The sequence below is a fragment of the Danio aesculapii genome, chromosome 20, assembly GCF_903798145.1.
Source record: "Danio aesculapii chromosome 20, fDanAes4.1, whole genome shotgun sequence".
In the NCBI taxonomy this organism is placed as follows: Eukaryota; Metazoa; Chordata; class Actinopteri; order Cypriniformes; family Danionidae; genus Danio; species Danio aesculapii.
Window position 1 is genome coordinate 18228236 of NC_079454.1, and position 18557 is coordinate 18246792.

At 35.6% G+C, this 18557-nt stretch overlaps 1 protein-coding gene across 1 annotated transcript in view; it reads right to left on the reverse strand.

Moving 5' to 3' along the window:
• The window catches only part of bcl11bb (BCL11 transcription factor B b), a 54980-nt gene extending 37043 nt beyond the window's left edge, over positions 1-17937 (reverse strand). Inside the window, exons 1-2 of the mRNA XM_056480802.1 lie at positions 17357-17937; positions 231-596 (exon numbers count right to left, since the gene is read on the reverse strand). Of these exons, the coding sequence (XP_056336777.1) occupies positions 231-596; positions 17357-17420 (430 nt within the window). The 5' untranslated portion in view covers positions 17421-17937. The remainder of the gene's footprint in view (positions 1-230; positions 597-17356) is intronic.
• Positions 17938-18557: the final 620 nt, after the last annotated feature.

Genomic DNA, 18557 nt, shown 5'->3' on the forward strand with positions numbered 1-18557 from the left:
GCTCAACTTAATTTTTTACAGCTTTAACAGATCATATATCGCTACAATATACAACCCTAAACAATAAAAAAAATGTTTGTTGACAAGAAAGTTTCTTTAAGAGTGTATGTATTCCAGCTATACAGTGTATAAGTAAGAATCTTTGTGTGTGAGTTTTTGACTCCTCTTTCCTTGCCAAACTTCAGCCTATTAAACACCCCCTCCTCCAGCCCTCAGTGTAAAACACCTACCTGTTGGGACGCCCTCCTGCTTGGGGCAGATTCCTCTGGCAGGCGTCAGGCGTTTCTCCTCCTCCTCTCTCGGTGTGACCTGGATCCCGACCTCCACCGGTCCAGACCTCCGGCAGACGTCCGGCCGCAGGGGTCTGGGCGACGGGGAGCCACTGCCGCCGCAGTCGCTGGGTTTGTCGAAACAGGAGCTCGGTCCAGGGCACAGTCTCCTCTTGTGCTCGATAAACACTAGAATATCTCCCAGGGGGAAGTTGGTTTGGCATTGGCCGCAGGTCAGCAGGTCACTCTCTCTGGCTCCCCCTGCAGGACTGGAGATGGAGCCCTCTGATGGACACTGGTTCATCCCTGCGTCATGATCTGCTGGAGCTGAGGAGTGAAAGACAGAGGGGAAAAATTTATTTATGCACTACTCTTTTACAGTAGTTTGATTGGAATTAATATTATTAATATATGGCTTACAATTCCACTTAGTGATCCATAAGGTTGCATTTGTTAATGTATTAAATAGCATGGACTAAGAATAAAAAGTTATTATTATTTATAGTTAAAATATAAGGTTGTGCTTGTGCATTTAGGATTAAAGTAGATCCACGTAGTTTTTATCGACAGCCCGACGGGGATTAGAGCACTGTTATATAAGACAGTATAGCTTTATTCTGCAAAAACAACCATCCTGTATGTACTTTATTCCGCTCATTACATGGATACTTGCCACAAAACATTAAAATTAGATGCAAAACATTGGTTTGAGTCGTAATAGTTTATTAATTCTTTATTTAAGTGCAAAGCTGACAGAAAGGATAACAGCTGATGGAGTATACACTAACCTGTGCATTATTCAGTCACAAGATGACGCCAAACAGTCAAAAACACAAAGCTGATGAAAACGAAAACAGCTAATGGAGTATACACTAACCTGCGCATTATTCAGTCACAAGATGGCGCTAAACAGTCAAAAACGCAAAGCTGACAGAAACGACAACAGCTAATGGAGCATACACTAACCTGGACATTATTCAGTCATAAGATGGCGCTAAACAGTCAAAAACACAAAGCTGGTGAAAACGAAAACAGCAAATGGAGTATACACTAACCTGCGCATTATTCAGTCACAAGATGGCGCTAAACAGTCAAAAATGCAAAGCTGACAGAAATGAAAACATCTAATGGAGTTTGCATGTGCTCCCTGCTTTCGCGTGAGTTTCCTCTAGGTGCTCCGGTTTCCCCCACAGTCCAAAAACATGTGGTACAGGTGAATTAGGTAGGCTAAATTGTCCGTAGTGTACTAATGTGAATGAGTGTGTATGAATGCTTCCTAGAGATGGGTTGCGGCTGGAAGGGCATCCGCTGCGTAAAAACATATGCTGGATAAGTTGGCAGTTCATTCCGCTGTGGCGAGCCCAGATTAATAAAGGGACTAAGCCGAAAAGAAAATGAATGAATGAATAATAAGAAATTATGATTCATTTAGTCCATCATTCAAGCAATTTTTTTACTTTGGAAAACATCAGCAGACCTATCAAGCACTCCAAAACAGACTAAAGTAACATTACAAACACATTACAAAAAGCATCCAAAAAATGAAAATAAACATATCAAGCACTATACAGCACACTAGAGTCTTTTATAAACATATATATATATTTAAGTATTCGCTGAAATTCATGTTTTTCATGTTATACACTTATTTTAATAAGCTTTCAGGTTTCAACCATTTTTTAAAGTTATACAAGGTTTAACTTTACACATAATAGTTTTAATGACTAATGTTTAATATTTTAACATAATATACTCATTCATTCATTTTCTTTTCGGCTTAGTCCCTTTATTATTCTGGGATCGCCACAACGGAATCAACCGCCAATTTATCCAGCATATGTTTTACGCAGCAGATGCCCTTCCAGCTGCAACCCATCACTGAGAAACATCCATACATTCCATTAACACATATACACTACGGACAATTTAGCTTACCCAGTTCACCTATACCGCATGTCTTTGGACTTGTGGGGGACACCGGAGCACCCACACAATTCCCATACACTTCTATTAACACACCATTACACTACGGACAATTTAGCTTACGCAATTCACCTGTACCGCATGTATTTGGACTTGTGGGGGAAATCAGAGCACCTGGAGGAAACCCATGTGAACACAGGGAGAACATGCAAACTCCACACAGAAATGCCAAATGACCCAGCCGAGGCTCAAACCAGCAATCTTCTTGCTGTGAGGCGAGAGGGCAAATACGCCACCGTGCTACCCACTCAACATAATATATAATAAATAATACTATTTTACTTTCGTAAATGGTAAAAGTATTGAGCCTAAAATGCTATTCAAAGGTTTAACTATAGTTTATTTTGTTAACTAGCCAAGTTATTGGACAACAGTTTGTTTTGTAGACAATCAAAAAAGTAATTTCTTAAAGGGGCTAATAATAGGGTCACACTTTATTTTGATGGTCCGTTTGTTGAATTAAGTTACATTGCATCATGCCAACTAATTCTCATTAGATTATAAGTAGATTGTTAGGTTGGGATTGGAGTTAGGGTTATTGTAAATTGACATGTACTTGCAAAGTTTCTTGTAGTCAGTTAAATGTCTGTTGAAGGAGCATATCAACAGATATTAAGCAGACAGTCTACTAATACTCAAATGGACCATCAAAATAAAGTGTTACCAATATTAGTGACCCTAAAAACTCATTTTAACAAATTTAAAAACTGCTTCTATTCCAGACAAACTAAAAGAAGTAAGACTTTCTCCAGATGTAAAACGTGTCCTTTCTCTCTTAAACATCACTTGGAAAATATTTGGAAAAAGAATGGCAAATTTCACAGGAGGGCTAATGAAATATTTTCAGTGAAATATGATGCTGTTCTTTCATCACAAAACGATGATATGAACCCAGACGACCAGTAACAATAAACTGTGACTGTAAGCAAAAGAGCGACAAGAAGCTTCTTTGAAAGACAAATTAATTTGTGGCAAAAACAAGTTTGTAATGATTAAATAACGAAAAGTCAACTTTAGGCTGGTACTTTTCCTTAAAATGTTTTGAAATGTCGTTTTATATGTCTATTTTGTCTATCTCCTTACAGCTATTTTTCTATACAATTAATAAAACTCTTTGAACAATCATCATGCTGCTGTTTTAACAGTACTTAAAATGTGTAATCTAATAAACACATGATCGCCCCGCCTTGACTGGGCTGAATTTAAAAGAGTTGGTTTAACTAATTAAACTACCTGTCAGGTTTCTAAATGACAAATCGCTATTGGTGTGTCTGTGATTTTTGTTCTTCGGTTATTGTGAGTTGCATATCTGTTTTTCAGTCTGGCTATCAAACTGGTCCAGACATGATTAACTTGCTTGTTGGGATATTGTATGTACTGCAGACTCGACAGACAATGCACAATCTTTTAAATGACTTCAAGGACCAACATTTTCCACACATGCATTGGCAGCTGTTCTCACAAATCAGTCTATCTAACAAAAGCAACTGTAGATTGTAAAAAATGCTGAGTTCCTCACAACTCCTTCATGTTGTCCCAACACAAATCAATGAAATTAAATTTATTATATTAACAAATTTAAGTGCATTGAACACAAAACAATTAAGTTGTCCTAAAAAACTCAAGAAGTAGTTTGAAACAACAGCAAGAAAAATGTGTTTTTTTGAGTGTATCTGTTTAATTAAAAATTTATATATCAAACTATTTGCCGCCTCAAAGCAAGAAGGTCGCTGGTTCAAGCCCCGGCTGCGTCAGTTGGCATTTCTGTGTGAAGTTTGCATGTTTTCTCTGTGTTCGTGTGAGTTTCCTCCGAGTGCTCCGGTTTCCCCCACAGTCTTAAGACATGTGCTGTAGATGAATTGGGTAAGCTAATACATTATGCCTTAATGTATTAATAAGCCTAATGTATTATATATTAGTAGTTTAGTCCTTATAAACAATCTGTTTATAAAATACATTATTAACGAATCTATAGGTTACTGAAGAATAAACCGAATATGAAATATGATCCTTGCATAATGATCACAGCTAAACAAGCTAGAACTCATTTTATATTCATTCATTCATTTTCTTTTTGGATTAGTCCCATTATTAATCCGGGGTTGCCACAGCGGAATGAACCGCCAACTTATCCAGCACGATTTACGCAGCGGACGCCCTTCAAGCTGCAACCCATCTCTGGGAAACATCCATACACACTCATTCACACTCATACACTACGTACAATTTTAGCTTACCCAATTCACCTGTACTGCATGTCTTTGAACTTTGGGGGAAACCGGAGCACCCAGAGGAAACCCACGCAAATGCAGGGAGAACATGCAAACTCCACACAGAAATGCCGTGATCAGACAGCCTATACAGATCACACAATTTCAATAAACACCACGCAAATGTATAAATATTACGATATCGTTAATGGAATATTTATAATGACATGATCTTGCTTTTGGTTATATCGATACCGTCTTGAGCTCTCATGCGTGCTTTCTCTCTCTCTCTCTCTCTCTCTCTCTCTCTCACCAGCGGCAGTTGACATGCGCTGATACACACTACACAACACTGGCAAGATGACAAAGCTAAACTTCACGGGACCAGTTTTATTTGTTGCATATTTGCGTGTTGCTCTTTTTTTTAAATGCTTTTTATTTTTAAAATATCTTAAGTTAATATTGGCATAAGTTAAGTTCTTGTTAAGTTAATATCTGGTAACATCATCTCCCTCAGAGATATTGGAGTTCAATAACGTGGTGCGCAGTATGACTACTGACCCATGCCTCCCTGTAAGTTTACACACTGCATACACAGACCTACAGCTCTGGTGTGTTGTGCATTGCATGTTTTAAATAACAGCGAGACATGCTACATTTAGTTTGTATTGTAAAATATACATTATAACCCAGAACACAGTAAAATCATTTTTATTGAATGGCTTGCCTATTGGCAGCTTATAGCCGTTAAGCTTAAATAGGCTAAGCATATTTTTATTAATATTAAAGCACATTAATGCAAATTCTTTGTTTTTGTTTTTTTGTTTCCGCATATTTTTTATCAAATGAAAAATGCTATGAATTATTTATTTTGGTTTTCATTTTATTCTAATTAATATAATTATTAGGCACAACTTCTACATAACATTGGCTCTGATTGTGTTTTTACAGATATCCTACAGATAGGCTTTTTGGCTCAAAGATATTTATGCCTGTTAATTTCAGGACTGTGTTTTGACAAATGCTTTAGCTATTCTGTCAGCCGGTACCAGTCTCAGTTTTGCGACTTGACTTGTGTGGCGTCTCCGTATCGATGTCTGGATGACACCAGGAGAAATATGAGATCAGACCTCAGATTCGATGTGTAGCCAAACATCACAGTTACTTTACTGCATTTTTTGAATATTGGCTCATCTAAATTAACTTTTCATTCGATTAAAAGCTGAAATATCAGTTCATCCCTAGTAATAACATTGAAATCCGAATGGTTATAGACAGATTTACAACATATAATGGTAAATTTATAATTTTAAAAACGCTAAATAATTTATACAGGCTTTTTGGAAATGGTTGAAGCTTACCTCGCTTGTTGGTTAAGTCCACTCCTGCACTGACTGTGCATGTGTTTGTATGAACACCCGACCTACTCTGCCTTTGATTAACAAACGATGTAAATGTACTCTATCAAAGCCAATCATCACATTCTCAGTTACACCACGTTCACAGACACACCGATCATCATCACTGGTTGGTTATGTGTCCTGCTCCAGCCCCGAACACACACACCAGAGAGGTCCTATGGCTGGCTAAGAGAGACACTGCTCTCATGAAAACCACTTCAGTGTTCTCAATTATAGTATCACGCATTTTATTTTAATGGTAATGGCATTGTAACGGAGAAAGCAGTAATTCAATTGATTACTCGTTACTCAAAGAAGTCTAATATTTTCTCAACATCTCAAAAATAAAGAAATTTTTGCAATACTATTAAACTTACAGTAACTAGCTGCTTATTAGCATGCCTGTTGTTAACATATGGAATTAACAAAGTTATTAGCCTTTTATAAAATTAAATTTTATTAAAATAAATCAAAATAAATATTATAAGTATTAAATTATTATTTCATTAAATTAAATATTGACCTTAAAATTCATTTAAAAATACACTTATTGCTTTTATTTCAGCCAAGCTAAAATAAATAAGACTTTCTCCAAAAAAAAAAAAAAAAAAAGTATAATAGCAAATAAACATTAGTTTGTTCAGTTAAACGTCACTTGGGAAATAATTAAAAATTTTAATAAATTTTGTCTTCAACTGTATATTCAGCATGATCTTTTTCTACATTCATTCATAATCCTACCCAATACCAAAACGTAACTATAGGCATGGGACGATAACCGTTTTCAAGGTATAACGCTGTTTGGAAAAGTCAAGGTTTTAAAACCGTCAACATTTTCTGTAATACCGTTCCTAAGGTACAATTTTTTATTTACTTCTTTTTTGTCTAGTTTTTAGGACAACAGTTTCTCCAGCAGAAAAGATATCCAACGATGCTGTTTTAAATTGTAAAAAAAAAATCTGTTTTTGAAAGACAGCAGAAGTCAAAGATTCATTTGAATTATATGGCATGACAAGTTTACTGTTCCAAAATATGTTTCTTAAAATAAAATATATTGTGTTTAAAAGGGTAAAACCTTTTTTGGTTTTACCCAGACATTTTAAAAGGATATATTTTAGAGCAGTAATCACATTACCGTGAAATTTTTATCCAAGGTTATCATACCGTCAGAATCTTATACCAGCCCATGCCTACTACTATACCTTACTAACTAATAATAAGCTGCATATTACGAACTGATAGAGGCAAAGTTATAGCTTAGTGTTTGTTTATGGCTGAATTGAACCTTTAAAAAGTGTGACCAGATATTTAGATATTCAGATGTGTTTGTGTCTATTTGTGGAACTGATCTGTGGTTATTGTCATCTTATTTAAAAAAAGATGTATTTATGTATTTGTTTTTTTACTTACTCATTTATTTATTTAATTATTTATCAGAAATGCCATAAGATTTTTGGTTTGCAACGTAAGAAACTGTTTTTCTTATCATGAAGATTAGATCACGTCTGTTGTTTCTGTGGATTTGAAAGGGTCTTCCTAGTCTCATATCTCTTGTATCGTGAATGTTTGATTCTGTCCTCAAAAACCAAAGTGCACACAGTTTACACTAACACCTGTGAGCTGCACAGTAAGATCAGCGGAGGGGATGTGTGTTTGTGTGTGTGTGCTATGTTTGTATAAGTGTGTGTGATTGCACGTGTTTGTGTCTGTCTGTGTTTTTCTGTGTGAATGTGTGTGTACATCTCTGTGTGTGTCTGTCTGTGTTTTTTCTGCATGGTTACTTGTGTGTGTTTGTGTCTGCGTTTGCCTGTGTATGTTTGTGCATTTGTGTGTATGTGTATGCGTTTGTGTGTCTGTGTTTGTGTGTATTTGTGCGCGTGTGTTTTAGTTACTGTGTATGCTTGTCTGTTTGTGTGTGTATGTGTGTGCTTCTGAATGTTTGTCTTGTGAGTATGGGTACGTGTGTGTATGCGTTTGTGTGTGTGTGTTTGTGTGTGTACTTTTGTGTATGTGTTTAGCAGTGATGAAACAGTCAATACACCATTTGTGTGTGATGTGTGTGTGTGTGTGTGTGCATTTGTATTTGTGTGTATGTGTGTGTGTTTGTGCATGTGTTTGTACGTGTGTGTGTGTGTGAGTGCATTTGTGTGTATATCCATATATGTGCGTTCGTATGTGTGTGTATGTGTATGTGTGTATGCGTATGTGTGTGTGCGTATGTGTGTGCGTCCGTATGTGCGTGTGTATGTGTGTGTAACAGGTAGTACAGTCACAGAAGTGTTGCAGTGGTATCTGTGTTTCCGGTCTACTTCTCTGCATGCTGGACGGATGTTGAAGAGGTGCACATGCACCATACAGGTATATCTCAGCAGACACACTAGCGCTCACGAAAGCCGCAAAAACAGCCTCAAAATACGCTCTCAGCCTCGGGTCGCATTGCATGCCGCTGCATCACAGGTGCATGTTGGGAACAGTGGTTAAGGAGCCTCAAAAACAGTCGTCTCATATGTGAAAATAGACTACAGTACGTCTTCAGCATTCTGCAGCCTCTCAAAATTCCCTGTCTGGCATCTCACTGTGTTTTCTTGCTGTATTAGCAGTGATAAAACAGTCAATACACCATTTACTGTGAAATGGATCTGACTCAACACATAAAACCACAATCAGATACAAAACAGACTCGCAGAGTGCATAACTACGACGGAGAAAAAAAAAAACAGCAGTAGTTTGAGATCCGAAAGCAAATCAACTCCAGTCTCCATCTGATGAACAAACACATTCTTCAGTACACACTGTGTAGGAGCCCTGGGAAGAACACACTGAAATCTAACTCCCAATTTTTGACTCAAACACGGTGACCTGCAATCTGCTGGGACGTTTTGTGAAAATCTGATATTTGATTCTTGATCTGTATTACATTTAGGACTGGGTTGTGCCAAATGTGGGGTTTGCAAGCCCTTGAGGTTTTGTGAGAGAACAGCAGTTAATGAAAAGCTACTAATTCATGATTAAAACGAAAGCAAAATTCAAATGAAGAAATGAAATATGTGACCCTGGATCACAAAACAATTCATAAGTGTCAATTCTTTAAAAAATTTGATTTAGACATAATATTAAAGCTGAATAAAAAATATTATAATAAATGCTTTAAGTTATGACAGAACAATATTTAGCCGAGATACACATATTTGAAATTCTGGAATCTGAGTGTGTATATAAATCTTAATGCTGCAAAAAAAGAAAGCATCTTTAAAGTTATCTAAATAAAGTCATGCACATTACTAACTAAAATTTGAGTTTTGATATATATATATTAAGGAACATCATCTTTACTTAATATTCTAATCATGTTTTATTAAAAGAAAAGTCAATATCTATGACCCGTTAAATGTATTTATAGCTATTGCCAAAAATACACCTGTGCAACATAAGACATTAAAATCGATAGCATTTACGCAATATATAACAAAATAACTGCAATTTTAGTCATATAAGCCTATATATAAAACGAAATAAAGTGAAAACCTGTCAGGTAACCATTATTAGATGACTGTACGTCAATACAACTTACTAAATGTGTATTTATTCATGTTCATGTTGTATTGCAAAACACTTTCGCTGACATTGAAGTGGGATATGGTTAGTGATGGGTTTAGTGGTATAGGTAGGTTTAAAAGTGGGTAAAGGTGTAGGTGTTAGTATACTTAAATTATTTACAGCTGTAATTGTGTGCAAGTATTTTAAAAACGAGTCACATTTAAATTCATGCACTGTCTCTACACTATGTATGGCATTAACATAACACATTTTTATTTTAAATATTCTTACATAGTAGAAAATAACACTTGAAATAAAGCAGGTCTTCATTAACTGACATCGGAGAACAGTAAACGTATTGAGTTAGAGAAATAACTGTAACAAGTTATTAATTTAAATGTTATTACATAGGAAAAGACATCTTAAAATAAACCATTTCTTAATTCACTGATATATGCATTAAGTTAGACAATTGCAAATGGTTATTTTGAAAATGTAAAGACTGGTATCTATACTATGTAATGTGCTATAAGAGATCAATTCATTTAAATATATTATTATATTGTATCACTCAAAATAAAGCAAGTCTTCATTAACTGAGAACATTGAATATGCATTAAATTACTGAAGTTAATATCATCTTCATCATCATCATCATCATCATCATTATTTAATATTATTATCATCACTATACATGTATTGTAACAAAATATTATAATATATAGCTAGGCCTGGGAGGTATGACGGTATACATCACTACCACAGGATGAAATGTGTAACGAAAAACACTTAATTATTCTGTGTATACCATAAAATGTAAATAAGTGGGCATGGCCAACTTGACTGCATGTGCATGAGGCTGAGAAAGATGCCAGAAAAGTGTACGGTTGTTTATATTAAGTATTTTGAAAGGAAAAAAACTGTTTTGAAGTGTTAAATATATTTATATTTCCATATTTAAGCTTTATTTTCTTTTTAATTACCTAGATACATTTTATGTCTGTGAGAAGATGTTATCTGATGTTACCTTATTTATGTCCAAATAACTGAAATGTCACTTTCATAATATGAATCTTACTCACTTAAATTGTTTAATTAAATCAAATGAACTCTATTCATCTCAACTTACATTAGTCAAACTGACTAAAAACACTGATTTAAACCTTGTATAACTGAAAACAATTAGTTGAAACCTGATTAACATATCAAAATAAGTTAAAGTAACATAAATCAATATGTTGCCATGAATTTTTGTCATATCATTTTTTACAATGTGCAGTGGAATCAGCAGAACAAATTTGTTTCTATATATGAAGCAAAATAAACTGAAAACCTGTCAGGTAACCATTATTATATGCCTGTAACTACTGTTTACTTACTATACATCAAACAACTTACTATACGTGTTTTTATTCATGTTCATGTTGTATTGCAAAACACTTTAGTTGACATTGAAGTGGGATATGGTTAGTGATGGGTTTAGGGGTATGGGTAGGTTTAAAGATGGATAAATGTGTAGGTGTTAGTAAACTTTATACTAGTTTACAGCTGTAATTGCATTTGATAAGGTTAAAAATAAAATACTAACTAATCAAATAAGATCAAGTCCTTTTTCTTTTCTTAAATATTCAAGCGTATTTATTATATAAAGGCCTTTTGTCCATGCAAACCTATATAAAAAAATATAGATATGAGATATAAAATAGCACCGCCCAGCCAGTAGCACATAGTAAACAATTCTCCAATATCAGAGAACAGTGTTTATGTATTATTAAATTATTCAATTGCACATATTAAAATATAGCAGACCTCCTTTAACTGACATCAGAAAATTATAAAATAAAAAATGACTGAATATGTATAATGTAAGCACATGTGTAGTGTAGATACATGTGTTTACATTATGCTTGAATTAAATTACTGAATATGTATAATGTAAGCGCATGTATCTACACTACACATGCTTTGTATCATATTAATAATTGAGATGTACTACATTGTTGCAGATGCCTTAAAATGAAGCCCAGACATCAGAGAATGTGCATTAGGTTACTTCACGTCTAAGGCTCACAAAAAATCTTTAAGAAGTCTGACCATAGTTGTTTTTTTCCCCTCGCAGCATGTGATATCTCTGGTAAACGAGCGTTATACCAGAGATCACACACATGCTTTGAAGGATGCACACGGGTACGCTGCCACACATTCGGCTGTCTGCGGCTCTGGTTCTCTGGCTGACAGGAGACCCCCAGAGCGGTGGAATAATGCCAGGGAGGAGAACACAAACATTTGTGGACTTGGAATGCATCCAATGCCACGGTATTGTGCGCAGAGGGTGCGCTGGGAAGGAGTCCGCACAGCTCCAGACGGGGCCAAACGCAAACAGTGGACACAATAGGATGAAGGTGCTGAGAGCCACAGGTGGATAGCAAATGATGTGTGTGTTGTGCGAGATTTCAAGCAGAAGCTGGACTATAAATATTTAGAGAAAGTAGCTGAAAAGAAAACTGAAGTACAAATAAATAAATAATAATAATTATTATTATTACTCGCATAATAATAATAATAATAATAATAATAATAATAATAATAATAATAATAATAATAATAACAATAATAATAATAATAGTAATAATAATAATAATAATAATAATAATAAGAGAATTTACAGTATTATACAATAAAAAGTGTGTAATCTACAATTACACAGAATTCCTTCATGTTGTCCTAACAAATCGATTATGTCATTATTGTTTTTAAAACATCATAATTTTTTATAAATTGAAGTAGATTGAATATAAAACAATTAAGTAGTCCCCAAAAAAGTATAAGAATTGTGTTGTTTGTTTCAACTCATTTTAAATAACAAGCACCTAAAATAATTTTGTGTAGGGTATTGTGTATCTATTATGATTCTAGTGTGTGTAATTAGTGAAAATTAAACACCACTGTTTACTATTTCGTGATGACTAATAATAAAAATCATATTTGTGATGTAAGCTGTGAATTTCTTTGGGCGAATGATGCTGGACAACATAATCATCAGTGTTTGTATGTATTCTATATATTTAGTTATGCTTGTAATAAAATGTGAGACTAAAAACAAACATGCATGTTTATAAAACTCATTAATAGTGTCAGATTCTGAATCCCAGCAATCAACGCAAGCATAAAGACATAAATAACAGAAAATCTTTAGAGAAAGAGAGCTTAAAAGTAAACTGAAGAATAAATAAATAAATAAATAAATAAATAAATAAATAAATATTATTATTATTATTATTATTGTTATTCACATAATTTACAGTATTATACAAATAAAAAGTGTGTAATCTACACAAAATCTACAAAAAAAAATCTTGGGTTCCACACAATTCCTTCATGTTGTCCCAACATAAATCGATTAAGTTAATGTCATTAACAACTAAGTTAAAACAATTAAGTTATTCCCAAAAAAGCATACGAATTGTGTTGTTTCAGCTCATTTTAAATAAGTAGTTTGAACAAGCACCTACAGTCATTTTGTGTAATGGATTGTGTATCTATTATGAGTCTAGTGTGAGTGATTAGGGAAAATGAAACACCACTGTTTACTATTTCTTTATAACTAATAATAAAAATCATTTGTTATTTAAGCTGTTAATTTCTTTGGACGAAACTTCCTGTTTGATTTGCACTCAAGGATATGTTCTGTGAAACACTCTCGTATGATTCTGGACAACATAATCATCAGTTTTTGTACGTATTCTATATATTTTTATGCTTATAATAAAATGTAAGACTAAAAACAAACATACATGTTAAAAAAACTCAAACATAAAGACAGAAATAACAAAAAGTGGCCTAATGAGAATTCTTGCATACGTCAAGAAAAATAAAAACATTTTAACAGTAATTAATCTAAAGTAATTAAAATAATTAGTAGGCTAATAAAAGAAAAGGAGTAAACAAAAACATTGTTTAAAAAGCTGCGTAATGATTAACTGTTTCCAGTAATTGTGAATAATGATTAATGCTTCATTTATATAACGAGTCGTTCGAGGTCAGATCCTTTTTTATGGTTATGACCTTGAATTAAAATAATAGCAATTAAAGAAGCACGCACAGCGGATGACAGACAGCGCCAAAACGCATCCAGAGTAAAACATGTCTGCAGAACTGTAACGTCTCCAACACGTGCGACGACGAGATTCGTGTGTGATTACAGGTGCATTTACAAAAAAAAGATCATTCTTATCTTCATTTAAGGCCTCTCAACTGCTCCTGGATGGGTGCCAAACAAAAATAAGCACAATTCTGAAACGCACATGTTGCCCCCTTCCTCAAAACACACATAACCCACTGAATATTGTTTTAAAAAGTTAGTTAGAGGAAAGGATGTGAAATGTTTCGAAGCTACGAGCACAGTGGGTCCATGTTAGCTCTCCCCAGGGTGAAATCTATACTCTAATAAATCGAATTAATTACCTTTAGCTTATGATAAGAGATTTATAGTGCGAGCCTGTTGTGGAAATGATACACTTGGGAGAAGAGATAGCAATTCGGGGTATTAACCATTCTAAATACAGTTATCACGTTTCCTGAAGGCAGTAATCAGATTCTCAAAGAAAACACACACACATACACCCTCTCCATCACTTTCCCTCTCATAAAGGGCTTACAGCACCCCCTATCAGCTTCAAGCATGCACTTTTACACCTTTACTGAAGCTTAGCTTCAATAATACAATATTCTGCAGAAATATATTAGCCAAGTCAGGTCAAAATGTGCAAAATTAGCGGCTAACCACACGTCCATCAAACAGCACTCAAGTCTGTGAAGTAAGTCCTTTCAAAGCACACACATGCACACACATACAAAGAGGCTGGACATCATTGTAAAATCCCTCCTAAAGACGTAGACCAGTAGTAAAATGCTAATCTGACCCTTTAAGATCTAAAAAATCAAAGACCTGCTAGTCATGCCTTGCATTTTATTAGCATGACGCATAAGTAAAGTGACCACAGCCCCTCGCAAACATCGTGCCAACATTCAAACGAGAGTCGTTTTACATTTTAAGAGCCCTAATGGACGGCCCCCACCCACAGTTTAACATTTCCAACACATCCAAAACACTCATGCAATGAATCATTCATACATGTTCACATGAGACGCAAAAATACGGAAAGCAAGCGACTTCCTCAAGAACCCGCATTGTCTTGCGCTTGTGTTTCATGAGATTGCCCTGCCATTTTAGGTCTGCTTTTAATGCACACACCTGTACATGTTCATGCGGGCGGAGAGTGCACCCCGCGCTCGTTTCAAGACGCGAAGTATGTTGATATTCCAGTTCCTTGGTTTTATTTTTTTTCTTTCTCTCTCTTTGGAGTGTGATCTATAGGTGCTGTCGCTCAGGGCGGAATCTCTCTATTGTGCAACCTCCAGCTAACTGACATGTTTTGTGCCAAGAGCATTGACATAGCCAAATGAGGGCACTTCGGTTTTCCCCCTGCAGACAGACACCGCTGAAGGAGCGTGATCTTGCTTGTGAAGCCTGGAATGGAGGTTGGCGTGCAAACCTGTGTCCACTTTTTAAAAAAAAGTGTCCGTTTACACTCTGTACACATGCGATAAGTGTATAGTTTGTGTAATGTAAACTGCACAATTGCCAGCTGACACACACACACACACCGGCAGACTAATTATGTTTGAACTAAACACGTATTTAGTATAATTATTCTGCTCAATAACACTTGCAGACTTTCACACTGGACGGGTTTTGCTGTAATGTGTTTGATATTGTAGTTTTTTTTATTGTTAATCAATAGAAAGAGTGGTCACAGTTTATTTTAAGATACATTTTTTGCTATTAACAAACCATTATCTAAGAATTTTAGATCAATTACCTGCTTATTAATAGTTATTAAGGCGGTTAGGTTAAGGTATGGGGCATATAGAATAATTTCATACTTTATAAGTGCTAATAAAAAGTTCATATCTTAATAATAAGCCAGCAGTTAGTTGTCACTTAAACTATAGTGTTACCAAAACGTTTATTCTGCAAGTTAAAAAAAATTGCCTAAAAAAAAAGATATTGGCTAAATACTAGAACTTCTATGTTAAGCTGCTTTGACACAATTTACATTGTAAAAGCACTATAGAAACAAACATGAACTGAATTGACTAAATAATTCGCAGCAAGTGAAATAAACTAGTGGGTTGAATTCACAGGCCACCGGCTCTCCGAAAAATCCCACCCACTCCTTTGACACGTTTTCTCGTCTGCTGTCTGCACATTTTTAAAAAACGGGCAACATCAGCATCATTATCGGTGCAAAATTTGACGTGTAAAGACCATCTACTCACCACTGAATGAGAAAATGTTCAGGAAGGCACGCCTTCGCATTGAACCCACATTCTCAGTCGAAACCGTAAATACCCAAATGAATAACGCAGTGAGAATAATAAATCAGCAAAGAAATTCTAAATGGAACAATTTGTATATATAATTATTTGTTAGATATGTGTCTGTATATAAATAATGTATGGTAGAGATATATTTAACACAAAAGAATAGAAGAGAAGTTTATTTCACCAATTAAACTCATAAATCAATGATATGCAAAGTATTACTCATTGGCCTTTTATTGTTTGTGGCTACACTCAGTGTTATAAACATTTGTGAAGATCTTATTGTTGGCGTCATTTTATGTTTTTTTTTTGTAAACAATTTGCATGATGTTTACGTTTTCAGCTCATTTATGCTTCTTTTTTATTGTGTGAAATAAAATAAAAAAGCTTTTAGGGAAATAAAGAGTACAGCAAAGGAAAACCTAAATAGGGTTAGCAATGATTTAACTGATGTTTTTAAAGTACTTGGCATTTTTACATAAAGTTTTATAGTGGAAAGAGTGTGTAAAGCATCTCAGATAAAAGGATAAATTAAAGAAAATGTGATGAGTATGTTGTTTTGAACAGTCAGCACCAAAGACCTCCATTAAAACAGATATTAAAATAAAAATAATGATTAAATACAAATAAACAACTTTAAAAATGTATGATGTAAAGTTTGGGCCTCTTAAATAAACTACGCAAGCTAAACTTGATAAAACATGTACTGTGTGCTGGCATGTGTGTGAGACACAATAATAGAAAATAGGTGAGTGTGTGTTGATAGGAACAGAGCAGATAAATGCGTGGGTCTTTCACAGTCATAAAAAACTGTACGCTTTGAATTTTATGTTATGTCAAGAAGACATCAGGAAACCATGAGGCCCCAATTGCTAGTTTATTAATGTTAACCACACACTCTGATTACATACGAATAGCTGACATAATTATATTTAGCAGAATTTTTGAATTTCTGCAAACTTTGCATTTTATAAATATGCAAAGAATACTTTTTTAAAAAAAATATATAAATATGCAATGAGTACTTTTCCAAAATGAGCTGATTTTAAGAGCTAATGATCATAAGTAAGGCACTGTAAGAAATACTGGGTTCCACACAATCGGTTTGTCTTGGGACAACAAGAAGGAATTAAGTTAAGTGGACTGAACATTAAAAAATTAAGTTGTCCCACAAAAAACTCAAGAATTGTGTTGTTTCAGCTCATTTAAAATAAGTAGTTTGAACAAACAGCTGGAAATTCTACATTGAAAAGAACTAAATCATGTTGACTTATCTGATTAACAAATATTTGAGTGTATTTAGTAGACCTGTGTTACATATGTATACAGTGAACAGAAAGAAAGAAAGAAAGAAAGAAAGAAAGAAAGAAAGAAAGAAAGAAAGAAAGAAGTTTCTCCAGTTTCATCGCCCCTCTACTGTAAATGTCAGTGTGTGTGTGTGTGTGTGTGTGTGTGTGTGTGTGTGTGTGTGTGTGTGTGCGTGTGTGTGTGTGTGTGTGCGTGCGTGCGTGTGTGTGTGTGTGTGTGTGTGTGGTCAGTGTGATAAAGGTGACGGGGGTCTGGTACTCACTCGGCAGGTTCTCCCTCTGCGTGAGGGACAGATGCTGTGGGTTGCCTTGCTTCCGTCGGGACATCGCCCCGCATTTACAGCAGCATCTCACGGACACTCGGACCCTCAGCGCGCGCGCTCCCGAAGCTCTCCAAACTTTTTTCTCCACAGTCCGGTGTAAGTTCGCTTATACTATAGTTCCTCTGCGCTTCAAAGTAGCACTCGCAGTCTCTACAAACAGCCTAGATAGCGCTCGACTGGTGTGAAAATTGAACTAAGTGCCAACTTAACCTGAGACGCCGAGGCGAGAAAAAAAATCACTCCGACCCGCGGCACCTTGTTTAACCCCGTCTTAAAACGCGTATATTCGCTCTTTCGGAATCCCTAGGACATAAATAGGGTTGCTGTCCTGTTATGAAGGCAATCCAAGGTCCGTGGACGGCGGGCTCGCCAGGTGAGAGAAGTCTTTGGCACAGTCCTCCATGTGCGCTTGGCATCAGAGCGCGGAATGGCTCAACCTCTGAAGACAACACCTCCTCTCCAGATCAATCAGGACCCGAGCAATTACGTCTCGCGTTCACGCTGCTCTCAGGGAGGACCCTGCGCCTCTCTCTCTCTCTCTCTCATCTCTCCTCTCTCCTCTCTCTCTCTCTCCTCTCTCTCTCTCTCTCTCTCTCTCTCTCTCTCTCTCTCTCTCTCTCTCTCTCTCTCTCTGTGTGTGTGTGTGTGTGGCAGTAGGGGTTGCCTCTGAAGAGTGGAATGGGATTCAAGTTCAAGTGCAGACGTGATGTGACGTGTGGCGCTGGGGGCGACTAGTGGCGGCAGTTTGGATACTGAGGGGGTCTCCGTGCCCACCAGCATTGCTGTCCGTGGACTGTTAAAAACATCCCTCGGAATTTACTGAAGATTCTGTCTTTGAGTTTGGGCTGAAAAGCCACCAACTAAGATATAAGCTACGTCTTATTGTAGAAAGCCTTCTTTTTTCGCGCGCTTTTTTTCAAATTCGTGTTTCGATAACTTAATATGGTCTGATATAACATGATACGTCATCAACATACAAAACACGTCAACATCCGAATTGCATCCTTAGTTATTGTATATGGAATTTTAATAATGTTTTTTATAAATATGAAGAGTTGAGATGCAAAAACCTCTAAGTGTCGTCAAAAATTTCAATAGAAAATGAGCATTAGCCTCCTTTGTTTATGTTGAGTTATTTCAC